The sequence below is a fragment of the Pseudophryne corroboree genome, chromosome 1, assembly GCF_028390025.1.
Source record: "Pseudophryne corroboree isolate aPseCor3 chromosome 1, aPseCor3.hap2, whole genome shotgun sequence".
Taxonomy (NCBI): domain Eukaryota; kingdom Metazoa; phylum Chordata; class Amphibia; order Anura; family Myobatrachidae; genus Pseudophryne; species Pseudophryne corroboree.
This window is the reverse complement of record NC_086444.1, coordinates 152,141,303-152,155,623: the sequence shown is the minus strand read 5'-3', so window position 1 is coordinate 152,155,623 and position 14,321 is coordinate 152,141,303. Positions and strand designations below refer to the sequence as shown.

General features: G+C 46.1%; 1 protein-coding gene across 1 annotated transcript in view; it reads right to left on the bottom strand.

Annotated features, from left to right (window-relative positions):
- Positions 1 to 2,917: 2,917 nt before the first annotated feature.
- Positions 2,918 to 14,321, bottom strand: part of TBCA (tubulin folding cofactor A) — a 135,495-nt gene continuing 124,091 nt past the window's right edge. The window contains exons 3-4 of the mRNA XM_063963642.1: positions 8,419 to 8,501; positions 2,918 to 3,243 (exon numbers count right to left, since the gene is read on the bottom strand). Of these exons, the coding sequence (XP_063819712.1) occupies positions 3,163 to 3,243; positions 8,419 to 8,501 (164 nt within the window). The 3' untranslated portion in view covers positions 2,918 to 3,162. The remainder of the gene's footprint in view (positions 3,244 to 8,418; positions 8,502 to 14,321) is intronic.

Below are 14,321 nucleotides of genomic sequence, written 5' to 3'. Positions count from 1 at the left end.
AATTATGTATTGCTAGGAAACAATGACACAGATGAAGCATTGTCTGACTTATACAGTACTGGTTCCTAGTGAATCAATAGGCTATTAGGTGACAACTTCACTGTAATTTCATGGAAGTCAGAATATAATCCTGACCTGGAAGAGGATTACACTGGATAACCCAGACTATGTCAGCAGGAGGACTGAACACTTTCTTTTAGATACTATTGCACTAGACATTATTCATACTGTTTGGTCCCTCCAGTCATCCTAATGCCACCTCTCCTACTCCCCTACTGCCTTTTATACCTCTGTCAGATGAATCTGGTGTAAATACTTCATGCGCTTATTAGAATGCAAAAGGTACAGTAAACATGGTTTTCAAAGGTACCTTTCAAAACAGTATCTTCCCATACTATGTGAAATGCTCATACTGCTATGCTGTGACCATAGAGAATTTAAACCACATGTAATATGTAAATATCACATACGTCATATAAACCACGTATGACTCAAAGTTAAGATGTTTAAAAAACACACAAACTGTATATAAATTGAAACTCATATTAAAAACGCATCTATACATAGTGCGAATGAGCCCCAGTAAAAGGTCAAAATTAATGTTGAAAATTTTTATCCCATTATACAGAATAAAATACTAAACTATAAATCCAAGTTACATACTGTTTAATGTTCACTACACACCTTAGAGCGAGAAGAACATGTTCTACTGGCCCAGTTACCGAAGTCTGTGTGGTCCACTATCCCGGAAAACCTTTATTTAATGGCATCAATACAATAAGGCGGTATTCCAATGTCATGTGATTGGAGACTAAATAATAAGCTTAGGGGCATCAAATCATTTGTTTGACGTCAAATTTGAACAGAAAGGAACTGGCGATCCTAAAAACATTACTCAAATTCTATCCCCTCCCAATAGCCAGATTAGTCTCATCTGAAACTGCAGCAACGGGGATCGGTATGAAATGCCTACAATCAAAATCCCGACAAGGTCAAAATCCTGACATTTAAAATACCGTGGCTGGGTGTCCCTGGGGCATCGCAATTTAACACTATTTCATCACTCCATGGCACTTATAGTTTGTTTTTATATATATGTAACACCTTCACATAATTTTCTTTTACTCCTCACATTATTCACACATGCAGCAACAGCTGCTCCTACCTCTTTAACCCTATATTTTTATCACTCCTGCAATGCCCTGGGGTTGTCTGGCTGGGTGGCTCTGGGGTGTCCTGCCCCCCGGACCTGAACCCCTATAGTTAGTGTTAGGGACTTACCCAATGAGAGGCTACCTTGATGCGGTGGGTAAGCTCATAGCCCTGGCCAGGAATATGCTAAGTGCCTCTGGTTACTACAGGTTGAGCTAGTGTGAGATAGTGCACCTGCTACCTTTTCCTTCTGTACATTTAAAATACCGACAAGGTCAAAATACAGACATGTAAAAACTCGACAGGTCAAAATGCCAACACGAGTTTTTCATTATTTTTTTGTGTATGTCGACATCGGTCGACATGGCCACCATATAAGTGTATCGATGCACTCGCCATGCTTTTGGGCACACTATTATATTCCCCCTCCAGGTCCACTGGGATGGTAAAGTATGAACAAGTCTGTTTCAATGGAAAAATCATGAAAATATCATGTCGGCATTTTGACCTGTCGACATTTTACATGTCAGTATTTTGACCTTGTCGGTATTCTAAATGTCGGTATTTTGACCTTGTTGGGATTTTTACCATCGGTCAATTGCTGTTGGTATTTTGGCCGTCAGGATTTTGATTGTCGGTAAATTGACTGCATCCCGCAGCAAAGTCCTGACAAGTGTTCTGTGCTGTGGTAGACATGCATAGCAGTGCAGGAAATAGAACTGTGGTTTAGTGTCCTGTCGTGGTGGAATTTTCATGTTTTATGATTCTCTTGTCTGTTTCAGACAGAAGTCACTTTGTTTAATGTTGGATTAATTCAACTGCACAGAGGTAGAAAGAGTAAGGTACCGCAGACATGATTCCATACACCAGTGGTTCTTAAACTGGGGGCCTTGGGGCAAGTACCAATTCAATTTATTTATGGTCAATGTAATAGGCAAAAGCAGTACTTGTGGCTTCTAATCATAAACTATGTGGACAAAGAGAAACAAATCTTGTCCCTCACAACACAACTGAATCCAAGGATGACATATAAACACAATTTACTTAATTTTTTTTTGCTGAATTACTCAATAAGAAGCCTGATTTATCATTTATTACAGTTGCCAATTTAACCCAATAGATTTAAAAACCTGACAATAATAAATCTACCCCATGGTGTGTTCCTGAGACAGATAGCGGTCCCCTTTGAGTAATGGTTTGGGTGCCTATGTACACTGTTAAAACTGCACTACCAGTGCCCGAGCTCTGGCACAGGGTGTAAAGTTTCAATAGGCCCTGTCCACTCCCCCTCCTCCCCCCACATCTATGGGCAAGCAGAAATCAATTGATGGCTCTGCAAGACATAAGGGGGGTACACAAGAAGAGATCCGTGTTTTAATCTAAGCAATCTGACTAGATTGCTTAGATTTCAAGCAGGGATCTGTCATGTGTATGCCCCCCAGAGATAGCGATGTGCGGGCTATCGCCGGTGCTAGATTGAGCCTGCATGCAGGCTCAATCTAGCGGGACGCTCACTTCACCGCTGTTTGAAGTGAGCGCCTCCCCGTCCGTCCCCTCGCTCAGCACATCGCGCTGTGCTGAGCCGGGGGGAGAGATGTGTGCTGAGCGGTCTGTGTTAAAATCGCTCAGCACACATCTCTCCCGTCAGTACGCCCCTTAAGGTAAAATGGTCTTTGAGGCTCTAGCAAGGGGGCTGGGAGAAGAGAAAGAAAGGGGCAGCACTTACCATACATGAGAAATCAGGATCATACAAACCATTGCTCAATTACTCTTAAACACCTTTAATGCAGGAAAACTGATTTTTTTCCCCCCTTTACTGCGACAGTTTAGTACAATGCTACAAAGCTGTATAGGTTAAACCAATTTACGTCCCACAGCCTCGAAGTTACTGAAATGGAATCTTAACATGTCCTTGTATTGTTAGGCTATGGAAATGCATTCATTTTTCCCAATTTTCAAAACAGAACAGTGGAATGATATCAAGGCATAAAAACAGGGTCTGGAGAGTGTTCACGCTTCTAATTTCACCGAGTCCAGCATGGCACGGGCATCTTTGTATTCCTCCGTCTCTTCCAAGTCTTTTTCATTCTCCTAAAAGAAGAGGAGGAGATGGTCACTTCAAAACACGGACTTACATTCCTTTCATAGTATCAGACTCTAGCTTCCATAAAATCATAACTACACATAATCTACACTACAGTGCAAAACTCTTCTATGATGTGCTATATTGTAAGCATATAACAAATTACAATGAATGAGATCAATGCAGTTTTGCAAAGCCATCAAGCAATCTCAATGCTCGGTGGGCCCGATTCAGGCGAGGTTGGAGGTGGCATCTGTTGCATACTTGTCAGCAGCAGCACTAGTATAAGTAAATGCCTCCTGCATGCATTTGTGTTCCAGTGCTGCATCCTAGGACCCAGCATCATATCACTTGCAACACCATCAGCCGGCTGTGTGACCCATGGGGTCACACAGCCGGCCAGAGCAACTTCTACCAAGAGGCTGGGAAACCTCTGTTGGAAGATGGAGATCCTGGTCTCAGCACCCCCACAAAACTGAGGCGACATTTCGTCCATTTTGGGAAACGGTGGCAATTTCCAGCTCCTCCCCGCCCCCAAACAGCTGCAAACTGTCCATCACTTGACGACTGCTACTGTTCTGCTTCTGATGATGCAGGACTCGTACCGCACATCTGCAAAGTAATTAACATGGGTACTTTGCGTATTATGCTTTATTTATATGGCGCCACAAGGGATCCGCAGTGCCCATTACACAGTACATAATCAAATGAGCAAACAAGAAAACAGCACTAACAGCTCATGCAAGCTTACAATCTAAAAGGTGAGGTGCTAACAGACCGGGGTGACACAGAAAGGGTAGACAGTGAGCATAGACAAGAGGGTTAGGAGGAGAGTTGGCTGGGTTTGGTGAAGCAGTGGGTCTTGAGAGCCCGTTTGAAGTTTTGTAGAGAGGTGGAGAGTTGGATGGGGATAGGCAGAGCATTCCAGAGATAGGGAGCAGCACGTGCAAAATCTTGTAGGTAGAAGTGGGAGGAGGTAATCAGTTGGTAGGAGGACGGGTGGGAATGTAAAGAGAGATAAGGGCAGAGATGTAAGAGGGAGAAGAGTGGGTGAGGGCTTTGTAGGTGAGAGTGTGAGAAGCTTGAATTGGATTCTGAATGGGAAGGGTAGCAAGAGAGGGGATGTGGATGTAGTACGATTGGTGAGGAAGATGAGATGGGCAGCAGCATTGAGGATAGATTGGAGTGGAGAGAGGCATTTTTGAGGGAGGCCAGATAAAAGGAGATTGCAGTAGTCCAATCTGGAGATGACCAGTGAGTGGATGAGGGTCTTAGTAGCGTCCTGGGTGAGAAAGGGTCTGATCCTGGAGATGTTTTTGAGATGGAAATGGCAGGTTTTTGAGAGGTACTGAATGTGTGGTTTGAAGGAGAGGGAGGAGTCAAGGATTACTCCAAGACATCGCACTGGGGGTCTAGAGGAGATAGTTGTGCCATCAATGGATAATGAAATTGTGGGAGGTGAGGTTATGCGGGAGGGAGGAAAGACGATCAGCTCAGTCTTTGACATGTTAAGTTTAAGAAAGCGTCGGGACATCCAGGATCAGATAGCAGAGAGACCTTCGGGAAATGGAGGAGGGGGGTTGCTCAGGTTCTGGTGGGATGTTATGTCCTGACGAATGGAGTCAATTTTGGATGTGAAGTAGGTGGAAAAGTCAAGAGCAGAAAGTGAAGAGGGGAGTTGAGGTGTGGGTGGGCAGAGGAGCGAGTCGACAGTGGCAAAGAGGCGCCGGGGGTTTGAGGATTGGGAGGAGATGAGGTTTATGAAGTAAGATTGTTTAGAGAGGGTAAGGGCAGCAAAGTAGGATGAGAGCATAAATTTGTAGTTGAGGAAGTCGGCCTTAGAGTGTGATTTCCTCCACTGTCGCTCAGTGGTACGTGAGCATTTTTGCAGATATCTGGTGCATTTGGTGTGCCAGGGTTGAGGTGTCGATCTGCGAGGGTGAATAGTGGTTGGTGGGGCGACAGAGTCAAGAGCAGAGGTAAGGGATGGGATGCATTGTATAGGGAAGTAGCTTGTTCTGTGCAGGAAAGAGAGAATAGGAGAGAGGAGTGACTTAAACAGGGAGGATAGGGAAGTGGTGTCAATAGCCTCAATGTTACACTTTGTGATGGTAGTCTTAGGTGGTACAGATGGAGAAGCAGATAGAGATAGGTTAAAAGTGAGCAGGTGATGGTCAGAGAGGGGGAACAGGGAGTTGGAGAAATCAGAAAGATCACAGCGGTGAGTGAAGACCAAATCCAGTGAGCTTCCACTCACATGGGAGGGGGAGGAGTTCCACTGGGAGAGACCAAGAGAAGAGGTGAGGTTAAGGAGTTTAGAGGCAGGTGATTTTGTGGGGTTATCTATAGGGATGTTGAAATCCTCTAGGATAATGGAGGGAATGTCAGAAGAGAGGAAATGAGGAAGCCAGGAAGCAAAGTTGTCAAGGAATTTGGAGGGTATGCCAGGGGTCGGTAAATGACAGCTACTCGAAGATGAACAGGTTGGAAGAGGCGTATGGCATGGACCTCAAATGTAGAGAATGTAAGGGTTGGTTCAAGTGGTATGAGTTGGTATGAGTAGCTAGAGGGTAGTAGGATCCCAACACCACCACCGTGGCGACCCCCAGGTCGGGGTGTGTGTGAGAATGCGAGACCCCCAGCAGAGAGAACAGTGGGAGAAACTTTGTCAGAGGGGGTAATCCAAGTTTCAGTGATTGCTAGGAGATGCAAGGAATTTGAGATGAAAAGGATATGGGTGGGGACCAGTTTATTACAGACAGATATGGCATTCCAGAGGGCACAGGAGAGAGGGAGAGAGTCTGAGGAAGTGATGTGAATGAGATTATCAGGGTTGCTGTAGCAATGAGGTGAGATGGATTTAGAAGACAGGGATACAGAGGATGTAGTGAGGATGCTGGCTCCTGGGCTAAGAAGGGACACTGCAGCAGTTGAGCATGGAGGGAGTAAAGTGTGGTACAGAGGGGTATGAGGTGAGGTAGGTAGAGGAGGGAGGGAGCAGGGCAGAGTGGTGGACGATTGGGCCCATGGTAGGGTAGAGGTGAATGACAGTGGTGTGTCAGGGTAGGAGTGGAAGTGAGGCAGTGGAGTGGATGGGAGATAAAGGAGGGGAGAGAGAAGGAAATGTAGGAGGCTAGGGGAGAAGGCTAGAGGTGCGAGCAGGGGACAGAGAAAAGGTTAGGGCAGACAAGGAGTGTTGGGGGATGATAGTGACAGGCTAGACATGCTGTAGTGTGGATTAGGTAAATAGAATGATACATTTGGAAATAGGAGTGGTGGTTGTAAGATGCAGCAGAGCAGTAGAATTGCAGAACTGCAGGTGAAAGTACAGTGTTGGAAGTGTTCAGTGACAGTAATTTGGTTACAGCAGAAAGTTTATGTAGTTGCAGAAATTGAAGTAGAAGGAGGTGTTAGAAATGAGAGAACATGAGAGGGTAGGCAAAAAGCAAAAGGTAATTCAGACTGGATTTGCAAGTATGTAAAGATAAAATTATATAGGTTCAGCATGTGCATGAAGATGTTTGTTAATACTGCAAATTAATATACAAGTAACTGAAAGAGAAATTAAAAATTGTAAGTGCGTCAAAAACATGGAAATACAGTGCTTATTGTCCAAGTTACACAAACGGGAGTTGTTAGGTGTGGTAAGAAGGTGAACTCACAATTGTGCCAATGAAGATCTTTGTGATCCTGATTAAGGATGGAAACTTGATCTTACATATGTTCCTTTCTGCAAATGGGTTGCATAGTGTTCACAGAGTCAAAGTAGGAGGGTGATAAATTTGCATATACAGTTGATATTGATAAGTAGTTCATCTGTTGTTAGATGTTTTCTTTCTGTTTTCGTCCAGTTTAAGTCCAGCTTTGATATTAAAATGATATATCTTCTCCCTTTGAGCCTAGTCCCTAATACCCCTTTCACACAGACCAAAATTTTCCGGGGTCATTGCACATGAACGCGCATCAACCCGGGAAATTTCTCAGTGTGAAAGGGTCCTTGGCCAAAATCCCGGGAATCATGCCCCGGCATTTCAACCCTGCTATCGACCAGGGTTGGTCCCGGGATCTTCCCAGGAACCTGGTCAGTGTGAACGGGAGCCGGGTCAATGCGCCCCGGCTCCCGTTCACTCTCTATGTACAGGCGGCACTTGGAGATCATGTGATCTCTAGCGCCGCCCCTGCCGCGTCACCGCTAACGTCAGCAACCCGGCAATATGCCGGGCTGCTGACTGCGGTATGCAAGGCGTCTTACCCGGCAATGTCCCTGCATGATCCCGGGACTGTATTCCTGTGTAATACCCTGCATTTTTGGTGTGAAAGGGGTATTGGAGTCCTACACCCTGGATCAATCAGCCAGGATTAATCAGCCTACAATACTCTAATATGAACTAATACAAACATGTGTAAGGTATAGGTTCATCGATTAAAATCTCACCCATTGCCCAACACCCACTGATGGGCAATAAAAGCTAAAACAAACAAATAATGATAGGGGAGGTGGCCATCCCAAATTCCCCAAATATCTAACAATTAAACAGGCTAAATGCTGCTTAGAACAATAACTCCAGAATACCTAAGCAAAACAGACAGTGCAGTGCTATAGTATCCTAGTTCACTGTGCAGCTGGTGAGAGTTGTAGTAATTGTTTTGATTACCTAAGTAGCGTATAGTGCTACAACAGTGTTGGGACCTGAATCAGGCCCTGTGTGCCCAATCCTGGATCCCGATTAGAAAGTGAGGGGACAACATAAGCTATAGGTGGAGACCGTGCAATAGAATGCATGATGATTGTATAATGGTAAATAGCACTGGGATGCATCACTATAACAGAGATTTGATGAAAAAATACTGGAAATCCTAAAAACATTACTCAAAAGTGTTTTCATTTCACTGTCCCCATTACACAAAACAGCAATGGGGAACACCTACCACTCACAGGGCAATTAAAGAGAATTAAATGTACAAATAGGGGAGACACAAAGTTTTAGGAGATAAATAGCAATGGCTTCTTAATGTGTGGGCTTAAAACCCTGTGAGTGTAACAGAGATCCAGCCATACACATCATTACAAAGAGAGGACGCATCTTCACATCGTTAACATTAGTAAATGTGTAGTATGATCTCTAGTGGCCACAGCATGTATGTGGAAAAACTAGTTTCCATGATCACATATATCTACTTACTAGGAGCTGAGAAAGATCGGCATGTGCTGCTTCTAGCCTGCGGTGACAGTCTGGGACCATCATGTAAGATTCCTGCAGTACTTCTTTCTGAAATAAAAATGTAAAATTAAGAGTTCTAAAGCACACGTAAGAGGCATCAGCACAGCTAAGGTTCAGTCAGATTGAAATTAGTCATCATTCGGGTTTCACCAACATCTTACCAAATTCTAAGGAGGGGGGCGGGGGGGATTCAATTAGGTGTGAGCTTGATCCCGCAAGGCGAATTCACAGAATCTGCAATTTACTTCCAAACTCTACTTTCATTTTCAGAGTAAATTTGCCCATTTATGTTCACACCCATGAGCAGGTGAAAAGTTAGGGAAAATCTATATTTTATGGTAAAAATGTCAGGACTTGCTGCAATACCCCCTGAACACCCCCCTCCCTATTGACTAATTATTTGGAAGTTTTTTGTTTTGAATAGAGTATTTTTATTCAACAAGAATGAACTCATTACAGACATTTCATTACATACTGGGAGATTCAATTGTGGTTATACAATATAGTCATGCATAGATCCTTTTCAAACAATATGTGCATATGCGTGGTGTCACAAGTGGTCTCAGGTCCATATAATGTCAACCCACAGATACCAGCTTCTCTGAAGTCTGCAAGCAAAATCAAAACACATACTAACATTTCTTGTTTTCTCCCCGCAATACTTCGGCAAACCCCCCCAACTATGGGGCCTAATAGAGCCTACAAGACGCCCGAGAAGAAAAAATAAAATAAAGAAATAAAAAAGGAAGATAGCATAAACCATAAACAAAACAGACCAAAACAACACCAGCAAGTCCAGATTCCTACAGTTGTGCGAGATGAGGTGCATTATTCCTACAGTGTAGAGTACGGGAGAAGAGCCTGGCTCGTCCCCACGGGTCCAAAGTAGCCGGGCCGCCGTTAAAAACATACGGCAATTTAAATTAAGTTATAAATCTTTAAATTAAATTCTAAGGGCAGGGGAGGAATATGTAGAGTTAATCCAAGAGGACCATATCTTCACGTGTTTAGAAAGGGCATTATTTTTCATATAAATGTACCGATCCTACAATACTGTGTCATTCACAAGGGCATTAAATGCAGACATCGTAGGGGATTGTGGAGCCATCCATGTCCGCGCAATGCACACCTTGGCGAGGGCGCATATACTACGAGCATACAAGTCCTCCCACTTATTCCCAGAGTCCGTTCCTCCTACTCCCAGAATGCAAAATCCTGGAGTCAGCATGCCTCTCGGAATCCCGGTATGTTCCAGAATCGACTCGACCCGACCCTAGCCCAGAATTTCTGCAAGGATGGACATTCCCACACCAGGTGCCAGAATGATCCGCCAGCGGTCCCGCGCTTTGGACAGGCGGCAGCGCCACCAGCCCCAAATCTGGCCAGCCTGTTCGGAGTCATATATGATCTATGCAATATAAAGAGTTGGATTTGTTGGAACTGTAGTGATTTGGTGACTTGGCTCGAGTTCCCCAGCGCCACCTCCCAGTCCTCCACATCTATGGGGCCCACGTCACGCTCCCAGCGTTCCCGAAGGTTCGAGAGCGGGTCTGCGTGAATTGTTTGTATGAGGTACGAGTAAATGAAGGAGATCACCTTGACCCGACCCAATGAGCATAGAAAGGTCTTTATAGGGAAGGGGAGAAGCACCGGGGGAGAATCCCCGAACTGTGATTGTAAAGCGTGCCTGAGCTGTAAAAATCTATAAAAGTAAGAGTTCGGGAGACCAAACTCTTCCTTTAGTTGCTGAAAGGACTTCATTGTACCGTTGTTGTACAACTGGAATAATAAAATTTTACTCACCGGTAAATCTATTTCTCGTAGTCCGTAGTGGATGCTGGGTACTCCGTAAGGACCATGGGGAATAGACGGGCTCCACAGGAGACTGGGCACTCTTTAAAGAAAGATTAGGTACTACATCTGGTGTGCACTGGCTCCTCCCTCTATGCCCCTCCTCCAGACCTCAGTTAGGGAAACTGTGCCCGGAAGAGCTGACATTACTAGGAAAGGATTTGGAATCCAGGGTAAGACTCATACCAGCCACACCAATCACACCGTACAACTCGTGATAACTATACCCAGTTAACAGTATGAACAACAACTGAGCCTCATTAAACAGATGGCTCAGAACAAAAAACCCTATAGTTAAGCAATAACTATATACAAGTGTTGCAGAAGTCCGCACTTGGGACGGGCTCCCAGCATCCACTACGGACTACGAGAAATAGATTTACCGGTGAGTAAAATCTTATTTTCTCTGACGTCCTAGTGGATGCTGGGTACTCCATAAGGACCATGGGGATTATACCAAAGCTCCCAAACGGGCGGGAGAGTGCGGATGACTCTGCAGCACCGAATGAGCAAACTCAAGGTCCTCCTCAGCCAGGGTATCAAACTTGTAGAATTTTGCAAACGTGTTTGATCCCGACCAGGTAGCAGCTCGGCAAAGTTGTAAAGCCGAGACCCCTCGGGCAGCCGCCCAAGAATAGCCCACCTTCCTTGTGGAATGGGCTTTGACTGATTTAGGATGCGGCAGTCCAGCCGCAGAATGTGCAAGTTGAATCGTGCTACAGATCCAGCGAGCAATAGTCTGCTTAGAAGCAGGAGCACCCAGCTTGTTGGGTGCATGCAGGATAAACAGCGAGTCAGTTTTTCTGACTCTAGCCGTCCTGGAAACATAGATTTTCAGGGCCCGGACTACATCCAGCAACTTGGAAGCCTCCAAGTCCCGAGTAGCCGCAGGCACCACAATAGGTTGGTTCAAATGAAACGCTGATACCACCTTAGGTAGAAATTGGGGATGAGTCCTCAATTCTGCCCTGTCCATATGGAAGATCAGATAGAGGCTTTTACATGACAAAGCCGCCAATTCTGACACACGCCTAGCCGAAGCCAAGGCCAAAAGCATGACCACTTTCCACGTGAGATATTTCAACTCCACGGTCTGAGGTGGCTCAAACCAATGTGATTTTAGGAAATCCAACACAACGTTGAGATCCCAAGGTGCCACTGGAGGCACAAAAGGGGGCTGAATATGCAGCACTCCCTTAACAAACGTCTGAACTTCAGGCAGTGAAGCCAGTTCTTTTTGAAAGAAAATAGACAGGGCCGAAATCTGGACTTTAATGGATCCCAATTTTAGGCCCATAGTCACTCCTGACTGTAGGAAGTGCAGAAATCGACCCAGCTGAAATTCCTCTGTTGGGGCCTTCATAGCCTCACACCAAGCAACATATTTTCGCCATATGCGGTGATAATGTTTTGCTGTCACATCCTTCCTAGCTTTTATCAGCGTAGGAATGACTTCAACCGGAATGCCCTTTTCCATCAGGATCCGGCGTTCAACCGCCAAGCCGTCAAACGCAGCCGCGATAAGTCTTGGAACAGACAGGGCCCCTGCTGTAGCAGGTCCTGTCGGAGCGGCAGAGGCCAAGGGTCCTCTGAGATCATTTCTTGTAGTTCCGGGTACCAAGTCCTTCTTGGCCAATCCGGAACGATGAGTATAGTTCTTACTCCTCTCTTTCTTATTATCCTCAGTACCTTTGGTATGAGAGGAAGAGGAGGGAACACAGAAACCGACTGGTACACCCACGGTGTCACTAGAGCGTCCACAGCTATCGCCTGAGGGTCCCTTGACCTGGCGCAATATCTTTTTAGCTTTTTGTTGAGGTGGGACGCCATCATGTCCACTTGTGGCCTTTCCCAACGATTTACAATCAGCTGGAAGACGTCTGGATGAAGTCCCCACTCTCCCGGGTGGAGGTCGTGCCTGCTGAGGAAGTCTGCTTCCCAGTTGTCCACTCCCGGAATGAACACTGCTGACAGTGCTATCACGTGATTTTCCGCCCATCGGAGAATCCTTGTGGCTTCTGCCATCGCCATCCTGCTTCTTGTGCCGCCCTGTCGGTTTACATGGGCGACCGCCGTGATGTTGTCTGACTGAATCAGCACCGGCTGGTTTTGAAGCAGGGGTTTTGCTTGACTTAGGGCATTGTAAATGGCCCTTAGTTCCAGAATATTTATGTGTAGGGAAGCCTCCTGACTCGACCATTGTCCTTGGAAGTTTCTTCCCTGAGTGACTGCCCCCCAACCTCGGAGGCTTGCATCCGTGGTCACCAGGACCCAGTCCTGTATGCCGAATCTGCGGCCCTCGAGAAGATGAGCACTCTGCAGCCACCACAGCAGAGACACCCTGGCCCTCGGGGACAGGGTGATCAGCCAATGCATCTGAAGATGCGATCCGGACCACTTGTCTAACAGATCCCACTGAAAGATCCTTGCATGGAACCTGCCGAAGGGAATCGCTTCGTAAGAAGCTACCATCTTTCCTAGGACTCGCGTGCAGTGATGCACCGACACCTGTTTTGGTTTCAGGAGGTCTCTGACCAGAGATGACAACTCCTTGGCCTTCTCCTCCGGGAGAAACACCTTCTTCTGATCTGTGTCCAGAATCATACCCAAGAACAGCAGACGCGTCGTAGGAACCAGCTGCGACTTTGGGATATTCAGAATCCAGCCGTGCTGTTGTAGCACTTCCTGAGATAGTGCTACTCCGACCAACAACTGCTCCATGGACCTCGCCTTTATAAGGAGATCGTCCAAGTACGGGATAATTATAACTCCCTTCTTTCGAAGGAGTATCATCATTTCGGCCATTACTTTGGTAAATACCCTCGGTGCCGTGGACAGACCAAATGGCAACGTCTGGAATTGGTAATGGCAGTCCTGTACCACAAAACGGAGGTACACCTGGTGAGGTGGGTAAATGGGGACATGTAAGTAAGCATCCTTGATGTCCAGTGATACCATAAAATCCCCCTCTTCCAGGCTTGCAATAACCGCCCTGAGCGATTCCATTTTGAACTTGAACTTCCTTATATAAGTGTTCAAGGATTTCAAATTTAGAATGGGTCTCACCGAACCGTCTGGTTTCGGTACCACAAACATTGTGGAATAGTAACCCCGTCCCTGTTGAAGGAGGGGAACTTTGATCATCACCTGCTGGAGGTACAGCTTGTGAATTGCCGCCAGTACTACCTCCCTGTCCTGGGGAGTAGCTGGCAAGGCTGATTTGAGGTAACGGCGAGGGGGAGACGTCTCGAATTCCAGCTTGTATCCCTGAGATACCACTTGTAGAACCCAGAGATCCATCTGTGAGCGAACCCACTGGTCGCTGAAGTTCCGGAGACGGGCCCCCACCGCACCTGGCTCCACCTGTGGAGCCCCAGCGTCATGCGGTGGACTTAGTGGAAGCAGGGGAGGATTTTTGTTCCTGGGAACTGGCTGTCTGGTGCAGCTTTTTCCCTCTACCCCTGCCTCTGGGCAGAAAGGACGCGCCTCTAACCCGCTTGCCTTTCTGAGGCCGAAAGGACTGTACTTGATAATACGGTGCTTTCTTAGGCTGTGAGGGAACCCGAGGTAAAAAAGTCGACTTCCCAGCTGTTGCTGTGGATACGAGGTCCGAGAGACCGTCCCCAAACAATTCCTCACCCTTATAAGGCAAAATTTCCATGTGCCTTTTAGAATCAGCATCACCTGTCCACTGCCGAGTCCATAATACTCTCCTGGCAGAAATGGACATTGCATTAATTCTAGATGCCAGCCGGCAAATGTCCCTCTGTGCATCCCTCATATATAAGACTACGTCTTTAATATGCTCTATGGTTAGCAAAATAGTGTCCCTGTCAAGGGAATCAATGTTATCAGACAGGGAATCAGACCACGCTGCTGCAGCACTACACATCCATGCTGAAGCAATAGCAGGTCTCAGTATAGTACCTGAGTGTGTATACACAGACTTCAGGATAGCCTCCTGCTTTCTATCTGCAGGCTCCTTTAAGGCGGCCGTATCCTGAGAAGGCAGT